The following is a 13,780-nucleotide window of genomic DNA, read 5'->3' as shown; positions in this document are numbered from 1 at the left end:
CCTTTGCATGCCTGCCATTGCTGCAGATGCCTGTTAATCACCCATTCATTTAAGCCAGATGTTAGGCAGGAGGGAAACGCCTAAAACATGCAGGACAGCGGACCCTGAGGTCCAGGGCTGGGGACCTCTGGTTTAGACAATGGATGGATGGATGAACTGAGCAGTGCTGGGTGAAAGGCCCTCACAAAACATTTGAGTTTATTCTCAGATTAAGTTGCACACAGCTGGACCCTTCTCACTAATTAGTTGACTCCAGCAGACAGTCAATTCCACCAAACTTCCTATGTGTGTTTCAGGGCAGAAGGGAACTGAACACACTTCATAATTATATTTTACATAGAGTTGGTCTATTGCAGAGCGTCCCATTAAAAATATGTTGACGTTCCTCAATGTAATGTGACGAATTGCGGAAATGTCTAAGGTGCATTTTGTAAGGCATAATTTTATTTATCTTTTTCTGAAGAGACAGAGAAAAACGTGTCTTACAGTTTTCCTCAGATACTTAAACTATGTGCCATAAATGTAATACAAATCAAATTTCTTTACTTGCTATTATCTCGGATTTATATGAAGAACAAATCCTATAAGCACGGCGTTTATTGGAGTGCGTCTCGTCTCAGTTTAAAGGGTATTTCTGTGTTCAACCAGACACTTTGTGGCCAGACAACTGGTCTGTTTGGGATGTGGGGAAAGTGGGCGAGAGAAGGACCAAGAAAGGAGGTGAGGGGGCAGAGAGTCAAAATGGGCGGAGTGAGTCTGGGTGTGGGACTGTCATCCCATTGAGGGAAGTGGTGTTTTGATCAAAATCCAGTAAATGTGGGAGAGGAGAGAGGGGTGTGAGTAAGCGATTGAGTGAGTGAGTAAGCGAGAGAGAGAGAGAAATATTTCCACCCACCCGGCAAGGAGACTCACTCATAAGCAGCAGCCAGGCTGACTGGGAGTCAGAAAGACACCGGATCTCTGGGCAGCAGCAGTTACAGTCAGGGTGGCAGGGAGAAAAGTGTTTCATTCAGACAGAAGATGTTTTATTAAAGGAAAGCTGAAGCACACACTAAGAAACACAGAGGCTCGACACTCACAGTGCTTCCACTAGAAAAAGAGAGCAATAAGAGATCAGAATTAAACACACACACACCTATATATATATACATATATATATATTGACATACTGGTGGTGGTGCAAAGAGAGAAAGAGAGAGAGAGTGTGAGAGTGTGTACAAAGTTTGCTGAGTGGAGAGAAGGCCTGATCGACCAAAACGAGCAGAGCGCCGGTGGTGGAAGGAACCAGCGAGTGGATGGATGCCTTTTGCAGACTGAGTGGCCTGGACCCTCTGTGGGTGAGTTTATGATGTGTTTCCTGACCCTGGAGTCACATTTCTTCACTGGGTGTTTTTCCTGCCTCAACGTCTTAAGAGTCAAACCATATGCAGCTCGGTTAATCACTTCTTTCTGAATTTCTGTCACATGTACGTAGCGTCGCTTTTAAATATCGGGGGTTTGTTTCTGAGATTGAATGACGAGAGAAATTGTTGGGATTAAAATCTTTGATTGTTTTTCTAATCGTGCATCATCTTCGAGATTTAAATGATTGCTTCCATCTGTATCATTCTTTTTTATTATTAGCTGTCTGCTTACCTGAAAAGCTTCAGAAAATGGCAATAGCTGTCATAGCAACGCTGATAACGATAAATCTTGTACAGGATAGAAGAAATTTCAATACAAGATCTTGCAAAGCTCATCTGTGTAAAATGAAAAATTAGCAAAGCATTCTCAGGTCGTTGCATGTGTGAGTAGGAACAAGATAAATTATCCATAATCTGCCTTGGAGGTGTGTTACCCATCACTCTGCACTGAGATTTGAATCATTGAAATGCAGAGTAATGAGAACTCAAATAGTCCAAGCTATCTTGGTTGGAAATTTAAAAAAAAAAATTTTTTTAAGTCTCATTTATTAGCAAACCTCCACATTCTGAATCTTAGCTAAAAAAATAGCAGAATAGCTGTGAGCCAGCTGGAAATGAAAGCACTCATTCCCAACATATCCCCTCTTCCCTTTTATTTTGTTCTGGATCTCATTACAGCTAATGCTTTTGTCTCTGCTTCTGCAAAACATCAAAACAGTGGTCATCATGCTTTGTGGAGAAAGTAAGCGTAAACCGTGTTTCATCATGAAACTTCAAAAACATGTTGATGTTACATCTGTGACAGTGTGCTGGATGCTGTAACACGTTTCTTTCTTTTTTTTGTGCTATGTTTGCCACGCACGGTACTTTGAGTCATGAACTGAGTCAACCTTCTTACATGCTTTTGAAATACTTTCACACAAGGTTTCTGCTCACACACTTCACAAGTGAGCCGAGCTAGAAGAACTGTTTTCTGCAATAGGTAAACATGCCAGGAAAGAGGTTAAATGCCATTTAGTCTGGTCTATTGCAAAGCATGCAACACGTGGAAAAAATAACATCACTTATCTGAAAACAAAGAGAGTGAGAGGTCAGTCTCTGTCACTCAATCACATGATTTCTAGGAAAAAAAATACTAACATAAACATTGTGTTTTTATTATAAATTGATATTGTAGCCTCCGTTGATGTAAGTTTACCTGCAATGTGGCGGAGGGCAAAATGTTCTTTGCTGTTAATTTATCGGCTAAAAACGAGATTTTCCGCTAAACCCCTAATGAGAAGCTAAAGTAATTGGAAGGAATTCAAAAGAAAAAATTTGAGCCAAGCTGGTGCTCTAGGATTTGTGGATTTTTATTTTCTCCATGTTCATCTATAACAAACACACGTCGGTCTTGCCAGTGTGTCTGTATTTGGATGAGCTTGCTAAAGTGACGGTGCCAACGTTGCCAGCGTTATAGATGGATGTTACAAAATTATAGTTTCACAAGGAAGGCAGTCAAGTAGAAACTAGTAATATTGATGCCACTTTTCTGTCCAATGTTACACCTTCTTGCAGATACTTAGCTGGCTAAGACTAGCTCGATTGCTAAACAGCACAATCAATCCTCTTTCCAGGAAAAAGACCAATGGTAGTAACCTTTCAAACAGCAACATTTAACCTTTCATCAGCGTTAATCATACTTTTGAGCTTCTCCCGCTTGTAGTGCAAGATTTATGAATTGAGAAGCTGGGTGGGCGAAATGAGACCAATTTTCAACATGTAGAGACTTCTGGGGGTTTGAATCTCTCTCAACAACTTAAACAGCAGATTGAAGGATTTTTACCGTATTTTTCGGACAATAAGCCGCTACTTTTTTCCTATGCTTTGAACCATGCAGCTTGTAGCCCGGTGCGGCTTACAAGCTGCATGAAGTTTTTAGAAACTTCTTTATTAAACTTCATTTATTATGAGACTCCGAGACCATGTCGCCACCAAAAAAGAAAAGGACGACAGACATTAGAAGTTATTTCGCTACCTCGGCTGTAAGTACAGTGAGTAGACCCATAAGTTAGATATCTATCACGCAACGCATTTGTTGTAAAGTCCGGTGTTTAGTAAGGTCAGCACTGAATGTGAGGTAGAATAGGTCTGTTAATTATCTAATACTTTTTCACATAGGATGCTCAGACAGCAGAGCAAGGGGCAGAGCAGAACGATGGAGAGGTGGCTGGAGCTTCAGGGCTCCAGGTGAGGTGTTAGTTATACTGTGAAATTATCTCAGTAAATATGGCATTTGAAGTGTTAGTCTTAAATTAAGTTAAGCTAGTGTGAATACAAACCAGGTTACGCTGCTGAATTTTGAAAAGGAAAAAGTAAAGTGTTCTTGAACTGATCTGCTGAGTATACACAAGATGCATGATCAAGTTGTGGTTATGGTTGGGGGGAGGGTTTATTAAGCCAATGTGGTGCCCCCCCCACTGGTCAAAAATGGTCGGTGCGCGCGGGGGGGGGGGTTGGTCAGTAAGTTGTAAGGTCCCACCAAAACTTAGACCAAACCTACGCCCTTGGTCAGGTCACATGCTCAATCACAGGAAATCACACTGGTCTTTCTTATCAAAGCTGTAATGATGTTACTTGAACTGATGTCTCGCATTGACTTTAGATGCAATTTAATTTCTTGCTTTGCCTGAGATGAACAACCCGACTATTTTTGCTGACACTACTAACGTCTGGTCTTGCCAACAACTGACGTGCTTTCGCAAGCAAATCTGACTAAGCAAACAAATCCACTTCTCTGGAAAACATGCAGGTCTTATTCATCAAAATATTTCTATGTATCAAAAAAAAAATTACATAGCTTTCTAAATGTTACGAATGACTAGAAAGCTCACCGGCTGTATCTTTAAGCTGCTTTCTAGTTTTTGTCAAAGTGCTGCCTTTCTCATCAAAAATGTAACAACGTTCCAAGAATCAACGTGTCACATATTTTAGATGTTGACTGTCATTTGAAATCTTTCTGAAAAATATTTTTTAGGAAGCTTTCGACAGATCTCCATAGCTAAGATGATATCAACAACGAACAAGTACACATTGCAAATTGATTTTCGGAACATCACAGTGAAATGTCATCCATTTTCTTTGAGGTGTCAAAAATAGCAATGGGTTATAAATGCAAAACACTAAAGAATAAAGAATTGGAGCTGAACTAAAAAATTATGGATTTGACTTTCTACATTGTCTGACCTGAAAGCCTAAATTCTTTGAGTGTGCCAATTAAAAAAAAACCTTAGTCCAGCAAGATATCTAAATATTGATTTTCTCCCTCTTTACTCAACCTGACCTCCTGTAATGAGTACCAGAGAAGGGTCCTATTTTAACATTTCTACCTTTGGAGCCCAGAGACGGGTCGACTGACCTGAAGGATTTTAGCTAGCATCCTATAAGCAGTTTTGCATGATTTTCCACTCCTCCTTTCTGGCCTGACGGTCAATGGCCACGTTTACAATTGAAGAAGGGATGCTAATTTGAGCCATCAGAATCGTCAGTTTGGACTCAGGTCTTTTGACCCTCTTTCGGGACTTCAGGGGAGAGGTCGAAACCCTGGTACTCCCAGTATCACAGGAAAGGCAATGCTGACCTAAGAGTTGACAGAAAGATTGACATTTATTAAATTAACGAGTCTTTCTTTTTTTTGACACATCACTTGCCTGATGCAGTTTTTAAAGGCAAATATACTGGAAATCCTTGTGGATTTCACCAGTCTTCTGGTTTCAAAATGGTGAATTTGTAAAAATATGAATTCAGCACTTTTGCAGTGGCACAGAAGATGTCTTTGCTCTCCACTTTCACATCACTGTGTTTGTCTAGTAAAAATAGACGCCTTGCAGTAGCTCCTGGCATAAGCAAGTTTACAGAAACCTCTTCGGCAAAGGGTGAGAAACGGGACGAGGTTTGAGCAAAATGCCGAAGAAAGTGCCTGGATTAAGTTGTGGCAGGTTGGACTTTTTCATAAAAGGGCTTTGAACATCTACTTGCCACTAACCACAGGAGTCATAAGGATCTGTGAAAGTAGCCTCCCACTCATTTAGATTTGGGCAGTTCTTTCAAGGGTTCACCTATGTGTACGTGCAAAATGGTTTCTCAGTGCAGAAACTTTAATGAGCTGAGATTTGAAGATTTGTGAATGTGCTCAGTGTGTGTTGTCCTTTGGGCAGATTCTGCGTTCAGATCTTGTGGTTTCAGAAACAAGAAGCGGCACCAATTGTTGGTAAATCCTCAAACATGCTAGAAGGAGCAAAGCCTGACTCACCTGCGCTGGTTCACTGTGGGAGGAGGGTTGTTACATAACAACCACACAGCTGCCACCAATTGTGGCTACTCCGCTTCATCCTAGTTGGGAGTCTACCAGCGGGACCAGACTCCACTGCCATGCTCGGAGCCTTAAACCGCTTCCTGTGGTGACTCCGCAGGGCAGTCTCGTTAGCACAGCCAGACACCCTGCCCCTCATTAGGCAAGTGAAGTGATAAACAAGGGAAGCAAGAGAACAACAAGCCACTTACCCCACCATATTGTTTTAAACAAAGACATCACAACCAAGTTCTGCCACTCTTTGCTTGTAGTTTTTATGGCAGTTTTACACCGGATTTTCCTACTTTGTTGGCCGACCTGACAGAAATGTCAGAACACTCCCCAAACTGACTTAGATCCTTGTAAAAAGAAATTGCTTTTTTTTCTAGCTAAGATCGTCAGGATTCAGCACATATTTTTGGTTCCTGCTTGGCTTACTTGCAATGCACAAGCTGCTCTAAAGTCTAGAACATTTGCACTGTTGCTAATTTGCACAGAGAGTTTGTGAATTCTAAAAAGTAATAGCTAACATGGCTGTCTAAAATCTGGGTCTTTTCCCTTGACCAAACTGTTTGCAATTCTGTTTTTTTCCCCCTCATTGTTTCAGGACTGGAACCGCACCTGGTACACAGCTAACCCCGACCTAACTCAGTGCTTCCAGAACACAGTGCTGGTGTGGGTCCCCTGCGTCTACCTGTGGTTGTTGGTTCCTTTCTACTGTGTTCATCTCTACTGCCATGACAGTGGACGGATCCAGATGTCCTGCCTCTGCACTGCCAAGATGGTGAGATTCCAGCCACTCATCTTTTGATCCCACTTAATCCTCTCCAGGTCACAGGGGCCTAGAGGGACTGCTGTTTATCTTCAGAGGTCAACGGTTGAGAGCCAGGTCGCCGGTCCTTCACAGGGCAAACAAGTAGTCACACAGGACAGGCAACCATACAAGCAAACCTTTACACCCAGAAGTTTGTTTCACTGTGAAAACTGTGATTGAGACATCTATCCACCCATTTTCTACACTTGCTTAATCTGTCCAGGACTGCAAAGAGACTGGTGCCTAATGTCCAGCAGTCAATGAGTGAGATAGGCATCCACAGACCAACACACAGAAAAACTGGACCCACAACCACCCATTAAGCAAAGGCAATTCTGACAGGTCAACTAACCTGACCTTCATGTTTTTGGAAGGCTAGTTGACCTGGTGGAACATGTAAAACTCATAGATGCAAACGTAAGACCTATCTTGCTGCAGGGCAGCGTTGCTAAGAATTTCACCCCTGTGCTGATCCTGCGTGAACCATTACTAAACCATCTTAATCCTTGGATGGTTGTGTGAAAGTGGAAGGGCTGTTGCTTACCTTCAGAGGTTAATGGACAGGTTGCATTTTCACACAGGTCCATCTGAAAGAAAGAAAAAGACAAATATGCATTGACAGATTCTCCCTTAGTGGCAATTAACCTGTTTTGTTTTTTTGTTTTTTGTTTTCCCGCAGGTGTTGGGTTTCCTGCTGGCCTCATTCGGTTTTGTTGAGTTCTTCTACATTCTGTTGGAGAGGAGCCAAGACATCCAGCACCACATGGTCTTCCTACTCAGCCCCATCATACGTAGCATGACAGTGGTAAGTTGTGTCACTTTTTTTTTTTTTCTACACATTTATCACCATTGTCCATTTTCGGACCAAATTGCTATTATTTTTTTTATAGAGCCATGAAAAGAGACCTCACATCTGAGCTTGCCTTTTGAAAGATAAAAAGCTCCACCTACAGAGCTGTGCCTGACATTTCTTACTTCTCACTCTTACTGAGTTTCTGTGAGCAACAGAAAACTTTTGGGAACATTTGACTCTGCATCCTGCCGGTTCACATCACGACGCAAAGACATGAAAGAATACACACAGAGCAAACACGGTGTGCTCAACAGCCACTTGGGTGCAAACATGCCTAACCAGGGATGGACTTATAGTGCCACAGACTATGTAAATATAGCAGTGACCTGTAAACGCTACACATTTTGGATAATCAATCATCAGAGTGCAGAGTACAAATGTCATGACATCTGTTACAGATTGATAAGGAATCAGCGTAAAGTACGTATGTGCAAAGTTCCAGTGCATGAAAAACCTTTCTAAATCTGTTGTCAGAAACAAGCCATGTGTCACAAGGAAAAGCACACAGTGGGAAACCAGATATTTTAGATATTATGAGAGAAAATGCAGCTAAAACAAACAGGATCAGCACTTTGAGTTGCAGGATTGCAGTCTGAAACAGAAGGAATTGAATTACAGCTCAACAGTAAAATCATAAAGGTGCATCAAGATAAAGTTCACGTTATAATTGTATTTAATGAAGATGAACTTGCTTTCCTGTCATTGGGTCTTCCTCCAATTGTTTGGTTTGTCTTACAAAAAAAAAAAAAAACACAAAACCGCCAAATATAAAGTTTAAGATATACAATTGTAGTCTGTGTTGACCCTAATTACACAGACGACTTTAGTCTTTTTATAGCTTACAGGTGTGCAGTTTGACAGGAGGCGCTGAGCGCCATTGTTCTGCCCTGAACTGTATTTAAGGTGTAATGTGGTTCATTTCACCGCCTCAGCAGAAAGAAAAACAATAGTTTTTCTCCAAATATGAACGTTTTCCTGACCATACTCCCCAAATCCATTATATGCATTACGGTATCTGAAGAAAGTTCAGACAGGTCAGATATTTAGATCTACAAAAGTGTTTTGACCTAAAAAAAAAAAAATAATAATAATAATTTTTGGAATGACCAAAACAAAGAAATGCATGATTTTAAAGTGGAGAAAAATGATTCATGATTTTAAATTATTTTTGGTAAATATTTCATATGAAAAGTGCAGTCTGCATTTGTATTTAGAGTTGATTATAGAACTAAATTCTCTGAAAATATTGCTGACAGTGTTTTTGGCCACAGACTAACATTTCTGAAAAATAGATCAATCTCCATCAGATTATAATCAGAATCTTCGGGTTGGGCGATGTGACTGAAAAATGTATCATGGTATAAACGTTTCAAATCAACCGATGTCGATGATTATTTTTTATCATTTTTTACCTATTTGAAATAAAAACCAGGAGAAAAAGGGCTTTAATTAACACTTTTATTAAAACAAAACCTAAAAAGAGGACAACACAACTAAACAAAAACAGAAAGATGAAAAAGTAAGTAAATTGCCATCACAAAGGTTTCAATCAGACTTCAGATATTCACTTCTTAATAATTTCTTTCAGTCATTCTGTTTTAATATCCCATTAATCTATGTTATATTATTTAGTACTCTGTTTACTATTAGGTGATTTCTAAAGGGAATAAACTGAACTGTATTTTATATGGGGCTTTCAGAGTAAATAGAGTCAAATAGAAATACAGAGGTTTAGAAAGACATTGTCTTTGCACTAACCTGGACTGGACTAACTAACACCCATCAGTAAAATAAATCAAACTACGTCAACGGAACAAGATGTGGAAAAAGTCGAAGGGGTACACATGCTTTTGGAGGGGACTGGAGTTGTGAAAAAAGTATTTACTCTCAACAGATGTTGTTTACCTTCTACGTCTGTACATCCTGAATGAAACCGCCACGGCCTCTGTGACCAGCATCAGGGTGGCACGAGGGCTGGCTGGGACACACAACAATATTTATAGGAAATAAGGGCTAGTATGCAATCAGAGAAAGGTTTTAGTTGCAGTTGTTTCTCAAAATGTGGATCTTACTCATTTCCAGCAGTTGTAAAATTACACTTAACCTGTATGTGTAGGCAAAATGAGGGAGGAGAGGTGCAGCCTCACATGGGTGGCATGACAAGTTAAAATGTTGTTTATGCTTTGGCAGGAGTGGATGCAAAATCTACAGAACAGCAACAGACCGTGCTGAATGGCTGCCAAGAGTCCAAGGAGAGCAGCAGAGCTTCGCTCACAAAGCTTTCTCTCTCTCTGCAGACTCATACAGGTCCTCCTCAGTCTCCCTCTCTTAAGGTCAGACGGTTTTACTGACCTGTGGTCTTTTCAGACGACTGAGTAAACACCGGCACGCGTTTGGACAAAAATACACTGAGACGCCTCTTGTATTTAGGGATGCGCCCCAAAAAAGATCTTCTATTTCATGGATATAATTAGTCACAGCAGGAGGCTAAAGGACAGACAGCCGCGATATCCTGTAAAAGAAAGTCTCTCACCAATCGTTCTCTTCACTTGCTAAATTTGTCTTTATTAAAAGACAGAGTTTTCTTCTCAGTGCTTAAGATAGCATCTTGCTCCCTACTTGCAGGAGATGAAACAGACCAACTCTGTTTGTTGCCCCTCTTTGTTTAAAGTATATGGTTAACTTACTACAGATGAGAAATAGACACATCATCAGCTAAAATCAGTAACTCAGTGACGCAAAGCCTCTGTTCCTCACTATTGCACAACACACTTCCTGTTTAATTAGAAGACGGGGTTTTGTTTCAGAGCTTAGCAATCGAGTTAGCTCCACCCTTTGTTGTTGTACAAACAAACAGAGATGATCTCTGCAGCAGCAGGGGAGTCGGAGCAGGAGGCTAAAAGCAGAAAGGAGCTTGGTTTTCATCCCCGATCCCAGTGCAACGTTATGCAAGGGAGCCGTAGGGAGCCATGTTGTCTTAGGGCCTTAAAAAAGGAAGTTTCCAGCTCAACCAGAAGTGAAAGTGCATAATAATATTTGAGAATCCAGTAAGATCTGACATCCTCTAAGCTACGCAAACTGTAATAAGTCAAGTCGCGTGTAATCTAACATGATTCAAAATCAGCTAACAAGCTGCCGCTAGCTCTAGCCAATTCCTCTTTTTTAAGGTATCAGGGGAAGCCTGACAAGGCATTTTATTCAGAATATTTTAAACTGTAAAATGAGTATGTCAGAAGACTTATGTGATTTATTGAATTTTCACATTTCTGGTGGTGTAGTTGAGAAATCAAACCGCTCCTATGTAGTCAGATTTAGCACTAAGCCAAATGAGAATGCCTGCTGATATTTAGATAAGATAAGATAAGATAAGATAAGATAAGATAAGATTTATTTGTCATTGTCATCAACAGATTACAACGAGATTGAGATTTGCTCGACTCGAGTTAAGATGCAGGTTTTGTGTATATACATAATATACAAAGATAAAGAAATAAATAGTACAAAATGAGAAATAAATAGACATCAGAAGATGGTTGCAGTGCCTGGAGGTGTCGCAACAGAATTTACATTTATAACAAAGTGGTGTCAAGAGCAGAAGTTCTTATGCCTTTGAATTTAGTGCCATGATTGCCATCGGGTAAAAACTGATTTTTAGGCGATTTGTCCTGGTTTTTATTGCTCTGTATCTCTTGTCTGATGGCAGCAGCTGGAAGAGACCATGGCCAGGGTGTGAAGAGTCATTTAAAATGTCCAAAACTTTCTTGTGGAGCCTGGAAGTGTAAATCTGTTCCATAGTGGAGAGGGGGCAGCCTATGGTTCTCTCTGCTGCCCTAACAACCCTCTGGAGCGCCTATTCACTGGTTCATGTGGACATAAACAGATATCAGTGTTAACAGAAATTCTGACGTTGATCCTATGAATTAATTAATAATGCACATTTCTTGCACGTGCATAAAGCATATTAAACACACTAAAGATATGAGTCACTGGTCCAGTCGCAGTCCTCCAGGGCCAGCAGCTTTAGACGTCTTTGTTCTAACACAGCTGACTCAAATGGTCCAGATACAGCAGGTCAAAGTTCTCCAAAGGTTTGCCAAAGATCCAGCTGACAGGGCTAGCACGTGCAGAAAATATGTGCTAAACAGCAAAAACAAATTATGCTGTTCATATTGCCATGCTAACCTTCACCTTTATCTTTTGTTTCCAAATACCATAGTTGAAGCTGACAAAAATGACTCAGAAAGTTTCCTGAACTAGTTTATAATAAGAGTATAAGACAGAGCGGCGGCTCGTCCATAAGTTAGCGACACAACACTCATTTCAAAACTCTTCCTGCACTCCGTGATTTCTGGAGAAACAACATGAGGTCTCACTCAACTAACCGCTCTGTGGGGAGGGGCAGATTATAGTCGTTCCCAGGAAAATGCATGATTCAGTCAATGGCGCACACACGGTGGTGTCCAAGAACTAAATTGGTTTTATTTTGGAAAAAAGAAGAAGAAAACATTGAGGTGAAGAATGTTTTTAGGATTGTTTATGATTCCACTGAAAAATGTGTGCGAGGCAGTCGGCCTACCAGACAGGAATGTCAGCCAAATCTCGTTTCAGTCTGCAGAAAGGGAATTCCCAGAGACCTATTTTCTTTTTTTTAAGAAAGCCACCATCATACATATGCAAAATATCAAAATAAATCTAAATATTTTCCCCCTTCCAATGCTAGCAGCCACTACAAAAAGTACCTGACCAGAGTACAGCTTAGAGATAAGTCTACCTAAACTCAATATTACATATTGTGCAACTAGTTGCTGCTATAGAGTGTCTTTTTATATCCCTCCATTCCCAGACTCTCTCTGTGGCTAATTCAGATCTTGTTTCCTTTCTGTGTTTTCCTGCAGATCTTGGCCTTATGCATCATCCAGTTGGAAAGAATAAGAGGCTGTCGCTCCTCCGTTTTCCTCTTCTTGTTCTGGGTCTTGTCTGTTGTTTGTTCTCTGGTGCCTCTAAGAGCAAAGATCCAGCTGGCCATAGATGAGGTAGGTAGAAAGACCCCACTGTTCGTTCTTTCTAACTAAGGACGGGCAATTGATTCAGTCTCTTTGCTTCCCTGTGTAATATTTTTACAAGTGCGTCATATTCTAGTTCTAATCTACCTCATTTCGCACATATAAATTTTATAATAGCAGTAAAATGGAGTCAATTCAAACAAGCTTCAGTTAAATATGTACAATTTATAGCAACGTAACTTTTAATCCTAAACTCTAAGCTGGGGCTATATAAAGACACCAAAATATATGATTTCAATCATTAAAAATACGATAAAATGTCAGAAGAGCTAAAAAGAGCATCCTTAATTGGAAATGATCTAATTTGGATTTGTTTGTGTGTCCAGTTTGAACTCGATGAACCAGTGGTATCAAAACAAAGAGCTAGAATATCTAATCAGGTCTATTCTTACCATAAGTCTAGACGCAAGACTCCAGCAGCACAGTGTGAGATATACCCTGTGTCAGCAAAGAGTTTCTATTTCTTGCCTGAGTTTTAACCAAGGTAAGCTAAAGTTAACACAAAGTGTTGGAGGATGACACTGCCAATTCTGGTCAAGGCAGTGAGTGTTTAAGTACTCCCTTTCTTCCTGTGTCTCCTGTCAGACATTGCAATCATTGTTGTATGGAGAGGTTAGAGCGCGCGTGCACACGCACACGCACTCACGTACAAGCACACACACACACAGTCGTGATGCAGTAGCATTTGCATTTCTATAAAAACGCACACATCTATATTTCTGTTTTATCGTCCTCAGCGTGACATTCCCACACTGCTAGGGGGGGGAAGTAATGATGGCCCTGGGATAAACGCTGGTGAGACATGGCAGCCCAGGGTCAGACCAGAGAAAAGTCAGCGCTGTGTTTATGGGGCTGCACCGCTGTAAACACAGCCAGATGAAAATGTATGCATCCACACATAATACAAAGCCATTTGCAGCTTAGATGCAGACATTTTCATTTTGTGCAACCACAGACGTGAACATAGTGGACATATACTGACACCTCCTATATTCTTAGCCTCCAAGTTCCAGGTTTGACAGGCCTCTTTTACAGCTATAGTAACAACAACTGCTTAAGGTCTGAATTTAAAACACTAACTCATTAAATGAAACATCCTTCCCTTAAAGACTGTGATTAAATATAATGCGACAGGTACCTAGATTATGCACATTTGAGTGTGCATAATCATTTTCACATTTTCAGAAGTCTAAAAGAGCCTTGGAAAAAGTATTAACTCCATTCAGTCTTTTTACATTTTGTCAAATTACAGATACTAATATAAATTTATAATTAGGGATTTAAGTGATATACCAACGAAAGTTGCACGTAATTTGT

The 13,780-nt window shown here is 40.5% G+C and overlaps 1 protein-coding gene across 1 annotated transcript in view; it reads left to right on the top strand.

Annotated features, from left to right (window-relative positions):
• The first annotated feature begins 908 nt into the window (after positions 1-908).
• abcc6a (ATP-binding cassette, sub-family C (CFTR/MRP), member 6a) overlaps positions 909-13,780 on the top strand; it is a 32,953-nt gene continuing 20,081 nt past the window's right edge. The window contains exons 1-4 of the mRNA XM_028018121.1: positions 909-1,337; positions 6,341-6,517; positions 7,227-7,352; positions 12,296-12,433. Of these exons, the coding sequence (XP_027873922.1) occupies positions 1,296-1,337; positions 6,341-6,517; positions 7,227-7,352; positions 12,296-12,433 (483 nt within the window). The 5' untranslated portion in view covers positions 909-1,295. The remainder of the gene's footprint in view (positions 1,338-6,340; positions 6,518-7,226; positions 7,353-12,295; positions 12,434-13,780) is intronic.

This window comes from Xiphophorus couchianus, chromosome 5 (genome assembly GCF_001444195.1).
Source record: "Xiphophorus couchianus chromosome 5, X_couchianus-1.0, whole genome shotgun sequence".
Classification (NCBI taxonomy): Eukaryota; Metazoa; Chordata; class Actinopteri; order Cyprinodontiformes; family Poeciliidae; genus Xiphophorus; species Xiphophorus couchianus.
This window is presented reverse-complemented; position numbering and strand designations above follow the sequence as displayed.